At 34.7% G+C, this 15,590-nt stretch overlaps 1 protein-coding gene across 4 annotated transcripts in view; it reads left to right on the forward strand.

Annotated features, from left to right (window-relative positions):
* Ppox (protoporphyrinogen oxidase) overlaps positions 1 to 15,590 on the forward strand; it is a 120,339-nt gene that overhangs the window by 91,063 nt on the left and 13,686 nt on the right. For all 4 annotated transcript variants that reach the window (XM_090389109.1, XM_090389107.1, XM_090389110.1 and 1 more), the window contains 2 exons: positions 5,591 to 5,706; positions 13,063 to 13,176. In XM_090389109.1, coding sequence (XP_090245235.1) covers positions 5,591 to 5,706; positions 13,063 to 13,176 — 230 coding nt within the window. The remainder of the gene's footprint in view (positions 1 to 5,590; positions 5,707 to 13,062; positions 13,177 to 15,590) is intronic.

Here is a 15,590-nt window from a genome sequence, read left to right on the forward strand (position 1 = left end):
TGAGCAAAATATTCACAAGGTTGTTTAACCTTCATAAAGAAGCAATGTTTTTATTAACAAATTCAAATTTTGAATATGTTAATTGCCTTACCAACGAAAAATGACTATAATTAGACTAGCACTTCTATGATATTAATTCAAAGTTTTAAAGAATTCAATCAACAGATTCAAGGATCAGTAATGACTATATTTAATGCAAACAATAAAGGCCAGCGTTTTATTAAAAAACTTTCTTTTATTATAAAACACTGCATAGAAAAGTACAATGTTGAATCATTTTTAGAAGAAAGTAATTTAACTCTTCCTTTTGGATATACTGTATCTGCAAATATGTTCTCATATGTCTTATAATAGACAATTCAAATATTACTTTCCTAAAAATTGACTTGTACTTGGATCAGAAACCCATTTTGATACAGAACATTTTTCATTAAAATTACAGGACTTAAACTTTCTATAGATGGTCTGAGATTGAAGTTTCAAAATATACAGTACTTCTAACTTCTGGATTCAGAATAAAGAATACTGAGAATTAACAAATATTGTGCTGAAAATTGATTCCATTTTCACTGTTGTATTTATGCAAAGCTGGACTTTCAGCCTTAGTAGCCATGAGGAGAAAGTATAATATGGGATGTACATAACTTATCAGGTGACACGAAGTCTATGGTAGATATAAACTAGTCTGTAATCAAGTCAAAGGCGGTTAGGCATGCGAAGACAGATTATGAGAAATCTTTGGCAAAGGATGCAAAGAAAAACAGCAAAGACACTTATGTAAACTCTACAAGGACTGGGATGAATCAGATTGGTCCACTTAATATCAATGGTTTGACTGTTGATGATCTTGCACAGGTAGCTAACAAACTGGATGAGTATTTTGCATCTATATTTACACATGAGGAATTCTATACAGAAGTGGAGGCCAGAAGTTTATCTAACTCAAGTAGTGAGGTAAATGACTGTAATAACTGAGGGAAAAGTGGAGGAGAAATTCTGGAAGTTAAACATAAGAAAGGCACCTGGGGTGGAGGGATCTCTGCATTTATATTAAGGGAGACAGTAAAGGAAATAAGCAAACCCTTAGCCATAATTATGAGCGCATCCTTAGATTCAGAGACGTCCCCACGGACTCGAAGTACCAGTTCACAAGGGGGGGGAGTTCAAAGGGTGACACAAGTAATTACAACATGTTAGTTTAACTTCTGTTCCGGGGAAATAATGAAGTCACTGGTTAAAGAAGCAATGCAGGATCATTTAGACAAGACTGCAGCTATAGTTCATACACAGCATGGGTTTGTTAAGGGGAAATGCCTAACCAATTTGATTGGATACTATGATGTGGCCATAAAGGAACTGGATGCAAAAAATAATTTTGATATCATATACTTGAATTTCGGGGAAGCTTTTGATACTGTAGCACATAGAAGGCTGCTGTCCAAATTGAAGTAGTATGGCATTAAGGGAAAGTTGCTGCTATGGATGAAAGGATGGTTAAGTGGAAGGAGACACTGAGTAGTAATCAATGGACACTGCTCATCTTGGGCTAATGTTATTAGTGGAGTCCCCCAGGGTGTTGGCGTTGGGATAAATGTTGGTTTTTATATTGATCAGTGATATTGGTGAAGGTATAGCAGACTTAATGTCCAAGTTTGCAGATGATACAAAGGATGGCAGGTTTGTTAATGACAATAACAGTATGCAGCTGCAATAGGATCTAGAAAAGTTGGGCAGATGGGCTGCGAGGTTGCAACTAAAGTTTAACATTGACAAATGCAAAGCACTGCATATGGGCAGCAGTAATCCCAGAGTAACATATCAACTTTGCAGTACTACACTCAGGGTGGTGAAGAATGAAAAAAATCTGGAAGTAATTGTGCCATCAGAGCAGTGCAGACAGGCTGCTAGAGCAGGTCATGGGGTCTTGTCAATGATATAAAGGAACTTTGCTAGCAGTTACAAGGAGGTGATTATCTCTTTGTATAAGGCAATGGTCAGGCCACACCTTGAGTACTGCATACAGGCCTGGAGGCTTCATTTTAGGAAGAATGTGGAGCTGCTGGAATGGGTACAGAGATGGGCAATGAGATTGGTGAGGCAAACAAATGAATACTCTTACCAAGAAATGCTTAAGTTCTGCAAATTGTAGTGTCTGGAGACTAGGCACCTGTAAGGTGAATTCACTGAGGTGTTTAAGACTAAATAGTTTGAGCAAACTCAATTCTAATGGGATTTTTGCATTTGCTCAGATTATGCACTTGATTTGGCATAAATTCAAATTGAGGAAAGAATTGCAGTGTGTTTAGCCTTTAGCCTGCAAGTGGTTGATTGCTGGAACAAATTTCTATCTGTTGTGAAAGTTGATAGCTTAAATAAATTCAAGGAAGAACTGGACAAACTTTTGGAGTGGACGGAGAGGTGAATGGGAAGTGGGTTTTTTTTTTTTCCTTTTTTTTTTTTTTTTTTTTTGGCTTATGCTATATAAGCTTGCATCATATGCGATTACTAATGCACAACTGTGAAGCAGATGAAAATTTTCATGAATCTGGTTATTCGAAAGATGAATGCTTGCAATATTGCCCAGTTCATAGTTGTTCATAATATGAACAACTGCAACTGGGCAATGTTAATAAGACTCGAATGGAAGTAACATCAAACATGCAAGTGATGCTAACAAAAAACAGGTGCATATATCACGTTAACCCTAAGAAGACTGCATCCCAGTCAGTCATATATGACATGTAACTGCCTTTTTTTTAATAAAAAAATATTGTCTGAAATCTGCTTTTTTAAAAAATTACTGAAGCCTTTGCTACCAGGTGGTCCATGGTAAGTAAATGGATAGCTAAAGTGGTCCATTGGTGACAATATATTGAGAGACACTGCCAATGAAGAATAAGGCCATGATAAGCAAATACTCAAATTCTCCAATCCCAGAATCATTCCTTTTTATAATAAATGCAAAAGCTAATTTATTTATTAAAGTAAATAAATTGCTTAGCTCATTGTAGTGAAATTTCAAATTAATTTTTTTATTGTTTTAAAAAAAATTCCTGAATATACTGATTACAATATAACATATATTGTTTGAGTTATTAAATTTTAGAAGTGGGAAAGGAATTCTTAATCATCCTATATCTGGTTCCATCTTTTTTTCTTGTATTGACAACCTTATTGTTTTTAGGTTGCATAAATGTGAAAATAATATCACCATTAATGAGATTATCAGAATTCAGAATACACAACACTAGCCAAGCATATGAAAAAATTAATACCATTAATATATCGATTACACGTTACTAAAATTATGGGAGTTATTAACAATGGATCCTACACTTAAAGATCGAACATCCCTTAACATTAACAGTATTTTAGAATTAACCAGCCTTTTAGTTAAGGCAAAACATTTTTGGTTTAGGAATGAAATATACGAACAGGTATACGGCCTCCCAATGGGTTTAGGCATTTACGCCCCACTTTCTGAAATTTATCTTGCTACCATTGAAAACCAAATACTACCTCCTCCCCCCGAGATTAAATTATTTATGTGATATGCAGAAGAACTAATTAATTAGCATTAATTTTTTAAATCTGACTATATATAAATTTGATAACAAACTCAAAACGTGAACATACAGGAAAAAGGCACATACAGGAATACAGGAATATCCCTATAGTACAAAAAAAATCAGTATTATATAACCAAATCTACAATGTGATAAAATACAACCAGTCACAGGAAGACTTGACAACAGAACTGCTATAACTGACGAAAACCTTTATGGCTAGAAAATACCCCAAACAGCTAATTCAAAAAACCATATTAGCCATAAAAGAAAAAATTAATAATCCTCACATTTTTAACATTAGTACTGATCACACACAAATACCATAGTTACACTACCGTATCATAACCAACCAACTCGCACCCCAGCTCCATAATACCTTCAGAGGTACAAACATCACATTAATTGTTTCATCATATAATAAACTAAGTATTTTTTTTTTTTTTTGGCAAATACAAAGAGACGTATAAATACAACATCCATGATATAAACAATATAATATACCTTATTAAATGCCAACCAGGATGTAATGTGTACTACATAGGTAGTATCACCACAAAATTTGGAACATCCAAAACAGCCAACACACGAGAGCATAGTATCATTACAATAGTTTCAAATCAGACAAGCTAGGAACCGAACTTAGTCAACATGTACACTCCTTTAATCATGATCCATTATTAGATAATGCAATTACACTAATTAAACTTAAATTGAATTATAAAATATTCCAGTATGAGGCCCTTGCTATAGAATGGTTTTGCCAAAATAGATCATATGAAATTTTAAACACCAGATTACCTATGAACCTATCATCAATGTGGCAGCTCAAATGAATCAAATTTCCACGTGTTTAATGTGATGCATCCTGGGTACTGCAATACTATAAATTATCATTCATAACTTATGTCATTCACCAACTGTTGACGACAACATCGAAAGCTTCATGTCCAGCTCTTGGCTTTTCAACATGCAAATTTCTTTTACACAATTTTTATAAATGACAACCAGGAAAAAGGTGGTGCATTTCCTTTTCCAATGGATATGTTTTTAAATTTTAAATCTAATCAATTGATATAATGGAACTTTCACCTTTGTCCACTTTTTACCTTTCTTTCATGTAATTTTTAATTTTAACCAATACGGATCTCAGAGGTGAGTACTAAGATAATAAGCTTTGCTGAAAATTTAATGGATAATCATCAGTGTTTTAAGCTGTAAAATTAGTCAATAAATGTAAAATAAAATTTATTATGCTTTTTTAAAATTTTTTTATTGGCATAATTATTGTTTTTCCTCCTAAACATCTTTTCTATAGGACTTCTGTTTTTTTAAATGCAGTATTTTTTAGGAATATAGCCTCAGCAATTGGCAAAAGATATCTGTATTCTCAAAAATTATTATTGTGGCTATTTATTGATATTTCATGTCACTAAATGTGATGAAATAAAATAAACCTGCAGCCATTGTCAGCCCACTGCTGGATGAAAGCCTCCTCAATGAGTCATGTTGCGGGAAATGGACCATAATCTACCACTTTGGTCCAGTGCCGGGTTGGCAGCTCGACTGTATTTAGCAGTCAGGGGCTTGAACCCCAGTCTACTCAGTGTGTGCTTGTTTAATTTCCTATCTTGACCACTTGGCTACAGAGGCCATACAAATATGATATATGTGAAGTATTTGGGTAGTGATTTGATTAGACAGACATTCTAGATAATGTAAAATATTATCTAGAATACTATCTATCTTCTTCTTCTCTAAAATATGCTAGTTATTAAGCTCTCACGGTTTGAAACTGACAAATAATTATGGATAATAAATTAAACTTTTTGAAAAAACCTGTAAATAAGTTTCCATACAGATACTTTATGGTAAGTTGAAATAGAAAGTTATGCCAATGTAGTGATATTTACCAAAAAGCTACTTAATATATTTTGAACAGCAGTTTTGCAATTTGAAAAGCTGATTGCAGCTTTAAACATAGTTTAATTTTACCAATACTTCTCCTTTCCCATTTCTTACAGTACTATCTGGAATGCTCCCAGAACATCCCTATTTAACCCAGTCCTTGTATAAAATTCCTTCTGTTCATGTTGCAACTGTGAATTTAGAGTACAAGGGCAATGTACTGGAGAAAAAGGTATTGAAATTAACATATATATTTTTATTTTGAAATATATATTTATATTTTTATTTTATTTTCACCTGGTACTTCCACTGTTGTAAATTATATACAAAATCTGCTATAACTTCACAAAGCTGACACCGCTTTCCAATCATATGTCGTGATCACAAGAATGAAAATTATTGAGTATGTGTGAGCATGAATCTTAAATAGAGATTATTAGTCTTTGTGCATGCACACGAAAGATCACGAATTGGAGATTAGAAATGGCCGGCAAACGTTAATAGAATTCTCATGTAATTTAATTTTGATGGGTTCTGCAATTAATAGTCTTGTATAATTACTTTGGACACTTAAGTATTTTTCCTCTCCAAACAACCTATTGATACAAACAATTATGGGGGATTTTTTGAACAGCTTGGTGAAAAATTACATTAGTTTAACACTAAGATACTCGGCTCAAAGTTACCATATTTCTGTCCTAAAATATTGCTTTCAAAACAACATTGTTCCGAATTTTGCCAGTGTAAATTTAAATCATAAAATTTCGGGCATAAAGCAACTAGCACTTGCCACATTGCGCAATATAGTTAAACTTGCCTTAAAATCTCGGTATTCTAACAAACAAAAATACATTTCCCAGGTTATGAAAATTCTCAACAAATTAAAAAGTTATCTACACCCAAACGATTGGTCTGTATTGAAGACTCCCATAGATTTGCAACGTTGAAGGCACAGGCCATAGAAATTAAAAAAATAGACACATTAACAAATTGAATACATTATCAGGGGTATCAGGACAGATTCATAACAATTCAAACACATTGTTGCGAGCTTTGGACCAAGTGTATACAAGTTTGCTGATGACCTTCCCCCCCATATGCGTATAACATGCTAACGCAGAAACAGAATGCTTCAGCTATCTGTTTATGCAATGTTCCTACATATCAACAGGTTACAAATCTTTCCTTGTATAAGCTATTGCAGGGCCAGATTTCACTTTTATTCAAAGGATTAAATATAATTTACCACCTCGCAAGCTACCTAAAAAACACAGTTCGTAATAGATATTGAATTTGTACTTCGTAATGTCCCACAAAAAGATTTATTTATTCAACAAGTTAAATAAGTGGTGAATAACATAAAATAACATTATATCAGATACCTTTACTTATCTTGAAGTAGACCCGACACTTTTTACCAATTTGGTCAATCAGTACAATAAAACATTAACCATGTATCGAAAAAATGACTACATTACTATGTCTCAGTTAAAGGTATCGAAGGCCAGAACATACAATATTCCTGCACTTTTTGGTCAGGTAAAATTGCACAAGGCCGGATTTCCTATTTGGCCAATTGTTTATTACAGAAACTTGGCATTTTCCTCCTTAGCCACATATGTATATAGTATTATAAAATCCTTTAGACAGGCGATACAATTTGGGATAAAAAACTATGATACATTATTTAATAACCTTGAGGACTGTAGATTTGGTGATAATGATAATTTATTCTCACTAGACATTACTTTGTTATATACAAATGTAAATGTTGAATACACATTAGATATTCTCTAGGATATGTTAAATAAAAACTCTGTACTGATTAATCATATGAAGCTTCCTGTTAAAGAAATTTTTCACTTAATTAAACTCTTAGTTGAAGCCAACTATATCACCTTTCGAGACAAATTATACAAACAAATTTTTGGTTTGCCAATGGGATTAAGTCTAAGCGGCTTAATATCGGAGGTCTACCTCTCAGCTATTGAGCATATGCATTTGATGCCTTTTCTACCCCATATCACATACTACAGGAGGTATTTAGATGGTGTTTGGGTTATTATTGATAGTAGCACTATTCAAGACATTTTACATTTGTTTAATGATATTCATCCCAGACTCAATTTTACATTGAAAAGGGAAAATACAGATACTAAGTCATTAAATTTTCTAAATTTCATGCTAACAGCAGGCCCCCATTATAATGCGGTTATAATGTATTATAACCCGTATCTGACTATAATGCTGTCACAGATCACTATAATGCTCTTTTACAGATTGCATTTTTGGCATATTTAACGAAATCGTTTCATTTGATGGAGTCAATAGCTTGAAAATGAATACCAAAACAGCATTAAAACGTTTCCCACGCTGACTTGAGAAATTTTCCCATGCTCAGTGAAATTTTCTCACACGCTAATTTAATTGCAGTACAGTGACTTGTTACATAGTTCCGAGATCAACATTTTAAAAAATGATCAAGTAGATTGCTTGTAATATTTGCATTATATGCATTTATCCGAAGTCAAGTCATCACTCAGTACAGTATTAGACATTGTGTGTAACGGACAGTTTACTGGAACATTGTATTGTAATTAATGCAACCAACACAGTTATATTTTCGAAGAGTTAATAATGGCTGATAAGAATGAAAAAGCAACGTCTGGGCGCAGTACGAAGACTATAAATGTAAGAAAAATACTGAATTTGAAAATTAAATTAGACGTTTTGAAGCGAATCGATTCCGGTCAACGACAAGTGGATGTGTGCCATAATTTAGGACTTGCAAGTTTAACTGTAAGAACAATTATAAAAAAAATAAAGAATTAATTTTAGCAGCAGGAAAGATAGCTGTTCCACTGCAAGCAACTAGGGCTATTAGGATTGAAATGGAAAGACTTTAACTAATTTTATTGAAGATAATATCCAATGCAGAATTCAGTTAAGTTAAATATTATTAAAAAAAAAAAAAGAGAGAGAGAGAGAGATTAGCCAATATGATGATCTGAAGAAAACTCACCTAAAAAAAAAAAAAAAAAAAAGTGGAACCATTTAAAACTAGTAAGGGCTGGTTGAATAGATTTAAAATCCAGGGAGAAGCCGCAAGTGCAGAAGGAGCCGAAACTTTCAAAAAAGAACTTGTTAAAATTATTGAAGAGGGGTATTATGTGTTATACTTCTCAACAAGTTTTTAACATAGATGAAGCAGGACTTTTGTGGAAACGAATGCCTAAAAGAAGTTTCATATTGAAAGAAGAAAAAAACATGCCAGGTTTCAAAGTGGGGAAGGATCGGCTGACTTTATTGTTGGGTGGTAATGCTGCGGGGGGGATTTAAAATTAATACCCCTTTTGGTTTATTTGGAAGAGTGCCAAAGTTCAACCCAAAATTGACACATTTTTCATGATTAAATTCATCAATTAAATTAAATCAATTTAGATCAATTAAATTCATGATTTAATTGGAATTTTAATTTAATTTTGATTCGTAAGTAGTTACCACATAATTATATACGTATGTACATATTTGAATATTAAATATTTTGACCGACATTTGTACATCTTTTCACTACTGTTTATTATTGATTAGGAAATATCCTATGGCACCGACCGCAACTCACAAATACATGTTACCTTATGGGAATGCAGTGCTCGCTTAGCGCGGATTCACTTAGTGCTCTGTTTTTCCAGAACGAATTATCAGCATTAAGCTGGGGTAACCTTTACTTGGGTCTTACCAAGGATCTATGTGGTTTCCTCTGAATTTTCAGGTTAAATAGCACGCGTCTTCAGTTCATGCTTCTCATTCAGCAGCATCAGAATTATGCCATTAATTATGCATTTCATGCCATTAATGAAAAACACATTTTTATTCAACGAGGCCAAATACTTAGAGTCCAAGATAATTATACAAGACTATTAATTGCAGAAACCGTCAGAACTAAATTACATGAGAATTCTATTAATGTTTGCCGGCCACGTTTAATCTCTGATTCGTGGTCTTTTATGCGCATGCGTGAAGACTAATAATCTCTATTTAAGAATCATTTTAACACATACTCGGTAATTTTCATTCCTGTTATCATGACATACGGTCAAAGCGTTGTCAGGTTCAGGAAGGAAAAATCATTTTTTAAAATTTATGTTAAACTTGTTTTAGTTAATTTTTAATTATTTTTAAATGTGTCATTTGATTTTTTAATTGTTTTCAATTTATTTTTTTACTATAATCATTTTGATTTAATGTTTTATTTGTTTTAATTTCTGGAGAGTATCATACGTAAGTGTTTTATGTATCACATTGAGGTAAACCATGATGTGCAACATTCTTCTCATGACCAGCCTTAGCACATTTATTGGAAAACCAAAGTTTATATAAAGGATGACATTTTAAAGTGGAGTGTGGAATAAAGGATTCCATTCCTACAAGAATAATTTCACTGACACGATCTGAGTAAACGTTGACATCGGAAGTTTTGAAACAGTAATCCGACGAAGGAAAAGAAAAAAAGAAATCTCGCAGGTTCATCCCATTTTGCATTTTTGTAATTCCAAACAACACAAGATTGGGAATAGCCATTAGATAAAGGCTCCATTTGAGAAGAGACAATCACCAAGTTGTGATCTGAAGTGTCTAAAGGACCACTCACTTCAACCGTGTACTTAGAAGGGTTGTTTGTGAGAAAAAGATCCAAGCGTGTTGGCTGTATGGTTAGGATTGTCCAGTATTCTGGTAGGTAAATGAACAATCTGTGCAAGGTCATTAGTAATTGCAAAAGCCTCAGCATCTTGACCAGCTGGGTCTGTGTGACTTGAAAATGGAAGCCAGCTGGAGTTGTGAACGTTAAAATCACCAAGGAAAATGACCTCACTGTTAGGAAAGTTGGATTGGAGAAGTAAAGTTGCAAAGAGAGGAAGTCAAAGAGCTCCAAGTGTTTAGTGGAGTTGGGAGAACAGTAGAGACAACAGATGAATTTTACAGAATGAGGTAGAGAGATTTTAAGCCAGAGAAGATCGAAAAGAGGAGATTCCAAATTACAAAGTCTCTGACAGGGAATATCGGAATTTTCCCTTGGATGTATCCACAAGTACCACCTTTGAGGCGAAAGGAGTCATACAATGATTAATTTGGACAACTAAGATGAACAGTGATTGACTCAAAGGATAACTGAGATTTTGTCAGAAAAAGTACATGGGATTTGGCAGACTAAGTGGAAATGGACATTGTTGAGATTAGGACTGAGACCATGATTTGTGAAATGAACTAGGAAATGTTTGGGAGGTTTAGATCTTTTCACAGATAAGCTTGCTCTATTGCTTTGACAATTCATGGTGTATTCAATAGTAAGAAAAAGTGGGGAGCATGCTGTATGAAGTAATGAAATTTTTGGATATGGCGTACACATGGTAAGAATATACCCAGATCCTTGATATAACATGGCCTCGACAATGCCCTCTGCATACACACTACTCAGACTCCCTCCAGTCACTATCTGGCAGAGTAGAGGTAGCAAGATTATACACTAGCTGATCCGGAAGCCTCCTAGAGAGTTACCAATAGGTTCGGTCCAGTGTACTAACTAGCAGCTGGCCTGCGAACACCGCTTCAGAGCTGTACCCTCGAAATATGTGGAGGTTTGGATCTCACCATGATATAAATTGCCAAGATATTTAAATTGCTTTAAATATCTTGGCTTCAGCCTGACTTATGAAAAAAAAAATAGAATATACAATAACAATAACAAAATTGCTCACTATAAGAGAGCACTTGAATAATTAATCAAGTTTTTAATCCTACAGAAGTGTAGAGACATACCAGAACAAACGTATACAAGACACTAGCCAGACCTTGCATATGGAAGTGAAGCATGAACCATATAAAAAAAAAAAAAAAAAAATGAATGTTGAATCACTTCAGCTGAAATGAAATTTACTAGAAAAACTGCAAGATTTACACCCATAACAGAAATGGCTACATGTGAAAAGAATAGATAAACCAGGATACCTTGTCAGATTCTCTCATACATCCCTAGAGTAAGAAGGATGCCAGGAAGGCCAACCAAGAGATGGCTGGAGACTAACTTGCCACTAGGCCTAATACCTGAAAGAATGATAGAAAAGTAACGTTATGATCCTAATGATCCGTTATGAACCGTGTATGAGCAAACAGTTGCATCTCTCTCTGGTAACAAATGCTGTGCCACATGTATCCTTTTGTATCTTTACCTTACCTTTGGAACATCCCTTGTATTTCAGTACTTTATTTATTTTTGAGTACAAGGTTAATGATTACTCTGGGTGGTGGCACTAAACTATAAGTAATAATAGTCTTCTCTAATGGAAAAGTGCTACTTATTCAAAAGTGCAAGACTAGGCAACACATTGTGAAGGATTTCACAGTATGAAATTTTGCAGTAATGATGCCATACTGCAAACTTTGTTTGTTCTCTTCATGAGGTATTGCATATTAAATTGATTCCTTTTGAGTGCTACACAGTGTGTGTGTGTTAAAAAATCAACTACTAAACCTTATGCAGTGCTTTTAGCTTAATAACTAACTTCCTTAACAGAGAATACCAAAAAGTCTGTTATCTGTTTCTTAAAGTTGTTTTAGGAATGCTTCTCAGTATAATCCGAATATAATATATAATATTTTTTTAGTGTTTTTTTTTTTTTTTTTACCCACTTGTGGTAAATGCAAAATCCATATTATTCACAAATCATTGATAATAATATGAAGAATGTTCCAGAAGTAAGGTTAAGACAGGATCATAACACATGGTAAATGATCACAAGTGGAAGTATTTTACTTGTGGCTGTTGAAGAAAATATGAGTACTTGTTTAAACAGTGAGAAGAGTGTGGACATGCATATGATATCCAGACCAAATTGGCTGCAAGATTGGAGAGTTTCAAAAATAATGATTCAAGAAATATGATTTTTTTTATGCAAACAAAAGGCAGCACACATTATGAGCAGGTAAGTTTTTGTGTACTGCACTATGTTCTAATATGGATGTATTGGAGCTGTGCTTGTGGAAATCATTTTTTCATTTAAGAAAATTTTAATACCTTTATCCAAGAGATCTAATACCTGAAATTTTGACAAATTGCAGTAGAGCTGAATACTTCACTGAGGGACCATGAAATCATCCTTATTGTTACAGTGGTGATGACCTGGATACAGGCACTTGATTTAGATTTCTTTGGGGGGGGGGGGTTTCTGCTAGGCAAGTTTAAATAGAATTGGTGATTACACAGAAAGGTAATGTTATGATCTGTGTATGAGCAAGCAGGTGCATTTCTTTGGTAATAAATGTTGTGTCACAAGTGTCCTGGTGTACCTTATCTTTGGAACATCCCTTGTATTTCATACTCAAGTTCCTACTGAACTTTTAGAGATAGATGAGATCTAACCCACTCTATTCTATAGAAAAGTTATACATTTTATAAGTTCATACAAATGCCGCTTTAACAAATATTTTTAGCCAGAAACAAAGGTCTTTTACAAAAGTTACTTCCAAAATATTATGTAAATTGTGTACATTTTTGATATATGAAATATTTACACAACATTTTTAAAATTAGGGTTTTGGATTTCTAGTCCCATCCTGTGAACAATCAAAAGTTCTTGGAATTATATTTGACTCTTGTTGTTTTCCTGAACATGATGGTCATCAAGAAGCCAAAACCAGAATAACGGTAGGTGGTTTTATGTGATAATTCTGTTTTTTTTTTTTTTTTTTTGTGCACAATGTGTTTCATAACATATGAGCCATACTTTCAGGATCTGAAAACAATGAAAAAAGTTCACATAAACTAGTGTCTGATTCTGAACAGTTACAGGGCTATAGATATTTGATTGTAAGAAATGGAACACTAAATATGCTTAGCTTCTTTTTTGACAATTACAGACTAATTAATATCTACCATAGGCTTCTGTGTCGCCTGATGATTTATATGCATCCCATACTTTTTTCTTCTTTGCCACAAGTCTCAGTATTTCATCTGACAACCATTTATGTCTATACCTTGAAGAGCATTACTTAGTTGGTAGGTAAAGCCTAGTAGCTTCTATTATTAATTTCTCAAATGGTTCCCATTTAGAATTGGCTGATGGTAACATCATTTGATTCTGTTGTATAGAATTTAAAAACGGTGTGAGACTGCTTTTGTAAAGGTCTTGGACAGTCAGTCGAATTATTAGCATTAGCAAAGGCACATGATTCAAGAAAGCAAACTTAATAACATACACGTATAAGTTATAAATACAGTTTAATGTAAGAATACAAATATATACTAACAGTAGCTTTCGAGATGCGTGTCTCTTCATCAACTGACATTCAAATACAAAATACAATGGTATTTTGTATTTGAACGGTATATAAAATTGACCGCAAACCTATGTGGTGCGGTCAATTCACTAACTGCAGATCCGGCCATGCACCAAGCCATTTCAATAGCACTGCCCGCACCCTATTCTCCAGGGCTTGGAGCCATTCCAGCACTGATACAATTAGGCATAACGAGATCTCCCATGTGAAGGCGGACCTAACCAAATGTGGTTATCCATCCCATGTGCTAAGCAGATGCCTATTACAGGCAGAAGAACTCACATCCAACCCAAGACCACCGAACCAAGTCGGTATATCGTCTGCCTACATTCCCTATTATCCAGGCGTGTCAGGACGGATCTCGAAGGTCCTTAGAAATTACAACATCAAATGTGTGCAGTTACCTTGCAGGAACCTACGTTCACTTGTCTCCAGTGTGAAGACCCCTGTCACACCTGTCTTACGCAGCAATGTAGTATATCGCATCACCTGTAGAGACTGTAACAGTTGCTACATAGGAGAAACATCAAGGCGTCTCCAAGATTGCCTTACGGAGCACGACAGAGCAATCTGGCTTGCCGAAACTGACCAGTCCGCGGTCGCGGAACATTTTTGGTCCACCAACCACGATCTTGACCCCAAACGTGACTTTCAAATAGTTGACCACTCATGACACTTTCGCCACCGCCTATGGCTAGAGTCACTCAACATAGTAAACAATCCAAAGGCAATAAATCGCCAAAAAGGCATACGTCTACACCCCATCCTGGAGACAACCATTTTAATGCTAGATGATCAGTGGAGTAGAAAGCAGTGCACATCCGTGCAACAACAATGACGCATGATTAACGTGCCTCACTCAGCTCATTGCACTTATCCGTTGTATTTTGTATATGAATGTCAGTTGATGAAGAGACACGCCACGCGTCTCGAAAGCTACTGTTAGTATATATTTGTATTCTTACATTAAACTGGATTTATAACTTATACGTGTATGTTATTAAAAAAAAAAACCATGGACCCCAGTACACCAGGCCCATTCGTTACTAAAGCAAACTTATATAGCATCAGCCAAAAAAAAAAAAAAAAAAAAAAACACACCCTAATTTCACCCATTCATTCGCTCCAAATATTTGTCAAGTTCTGCCTTGAATCTATTTAAGCTATCAACTTCTACAATGACAGATGGAAGTTTGTTCCAGCAATCAACAAATCGCTGGCTAAAGGCAAACTTCTGTGCATCTATCCTACAACCGTCTTTCCTCAATTTGAATTTATGCCCTCTTAGGTGATTATTCTCAGCAAGAGGAAGAATCCCATCTGCATTGAGCATGCTCAAACCATTCAAGGCTTTATACACCTCAATCAGATCACCTCGCATGTGCCTAGTCTCCAGACACTGTAATTTGCAAAACAAAGAAAACTTATTTTGTAAGAGCAACCCTTTGTTGCCCTTCTCTGTACTCATTTCAACACCTCATTTTTCTTAAAATGAGGCCTCCAGACCTGTATACAGTACTCAAGGTGTGGCCTGACAATTGCTTTATACAAGGGGATAATCACCTCCTTATCCCTGCTAGAAAAATTCCTGTATATCATTGACAAGACACCATGAGCTACTCTTGCAGACCGTCTGCACTAGTCAGAAAACTTCATATCTACCTGCACAATTACTCCGAGGTCCTTTTCATTCTCTACCACTGTCAGTGTGGTACCAGAGAGTTGATACGTTACTGTGGGATTACTTCTTCCCATATGTAGTACTTTACATTTGTCAATGTT

Source organism: Mastigoproctus giganteus, chromosome 14 (assembly GCF_048544385.1).
Source record: "Mastigoproctus giganteus isolate SK-2022 chromosome 14, ASM4854438v1, whole genome shotgun sequence".
Classification (NCBI taxonomy): domain Eukaryota; kingdom Metazoa; phylum Arthropoda; class Arachnida; order Uropygi; family Thelyphonidae; genus Mastigoproctus; species Mastigoproctus giganteus.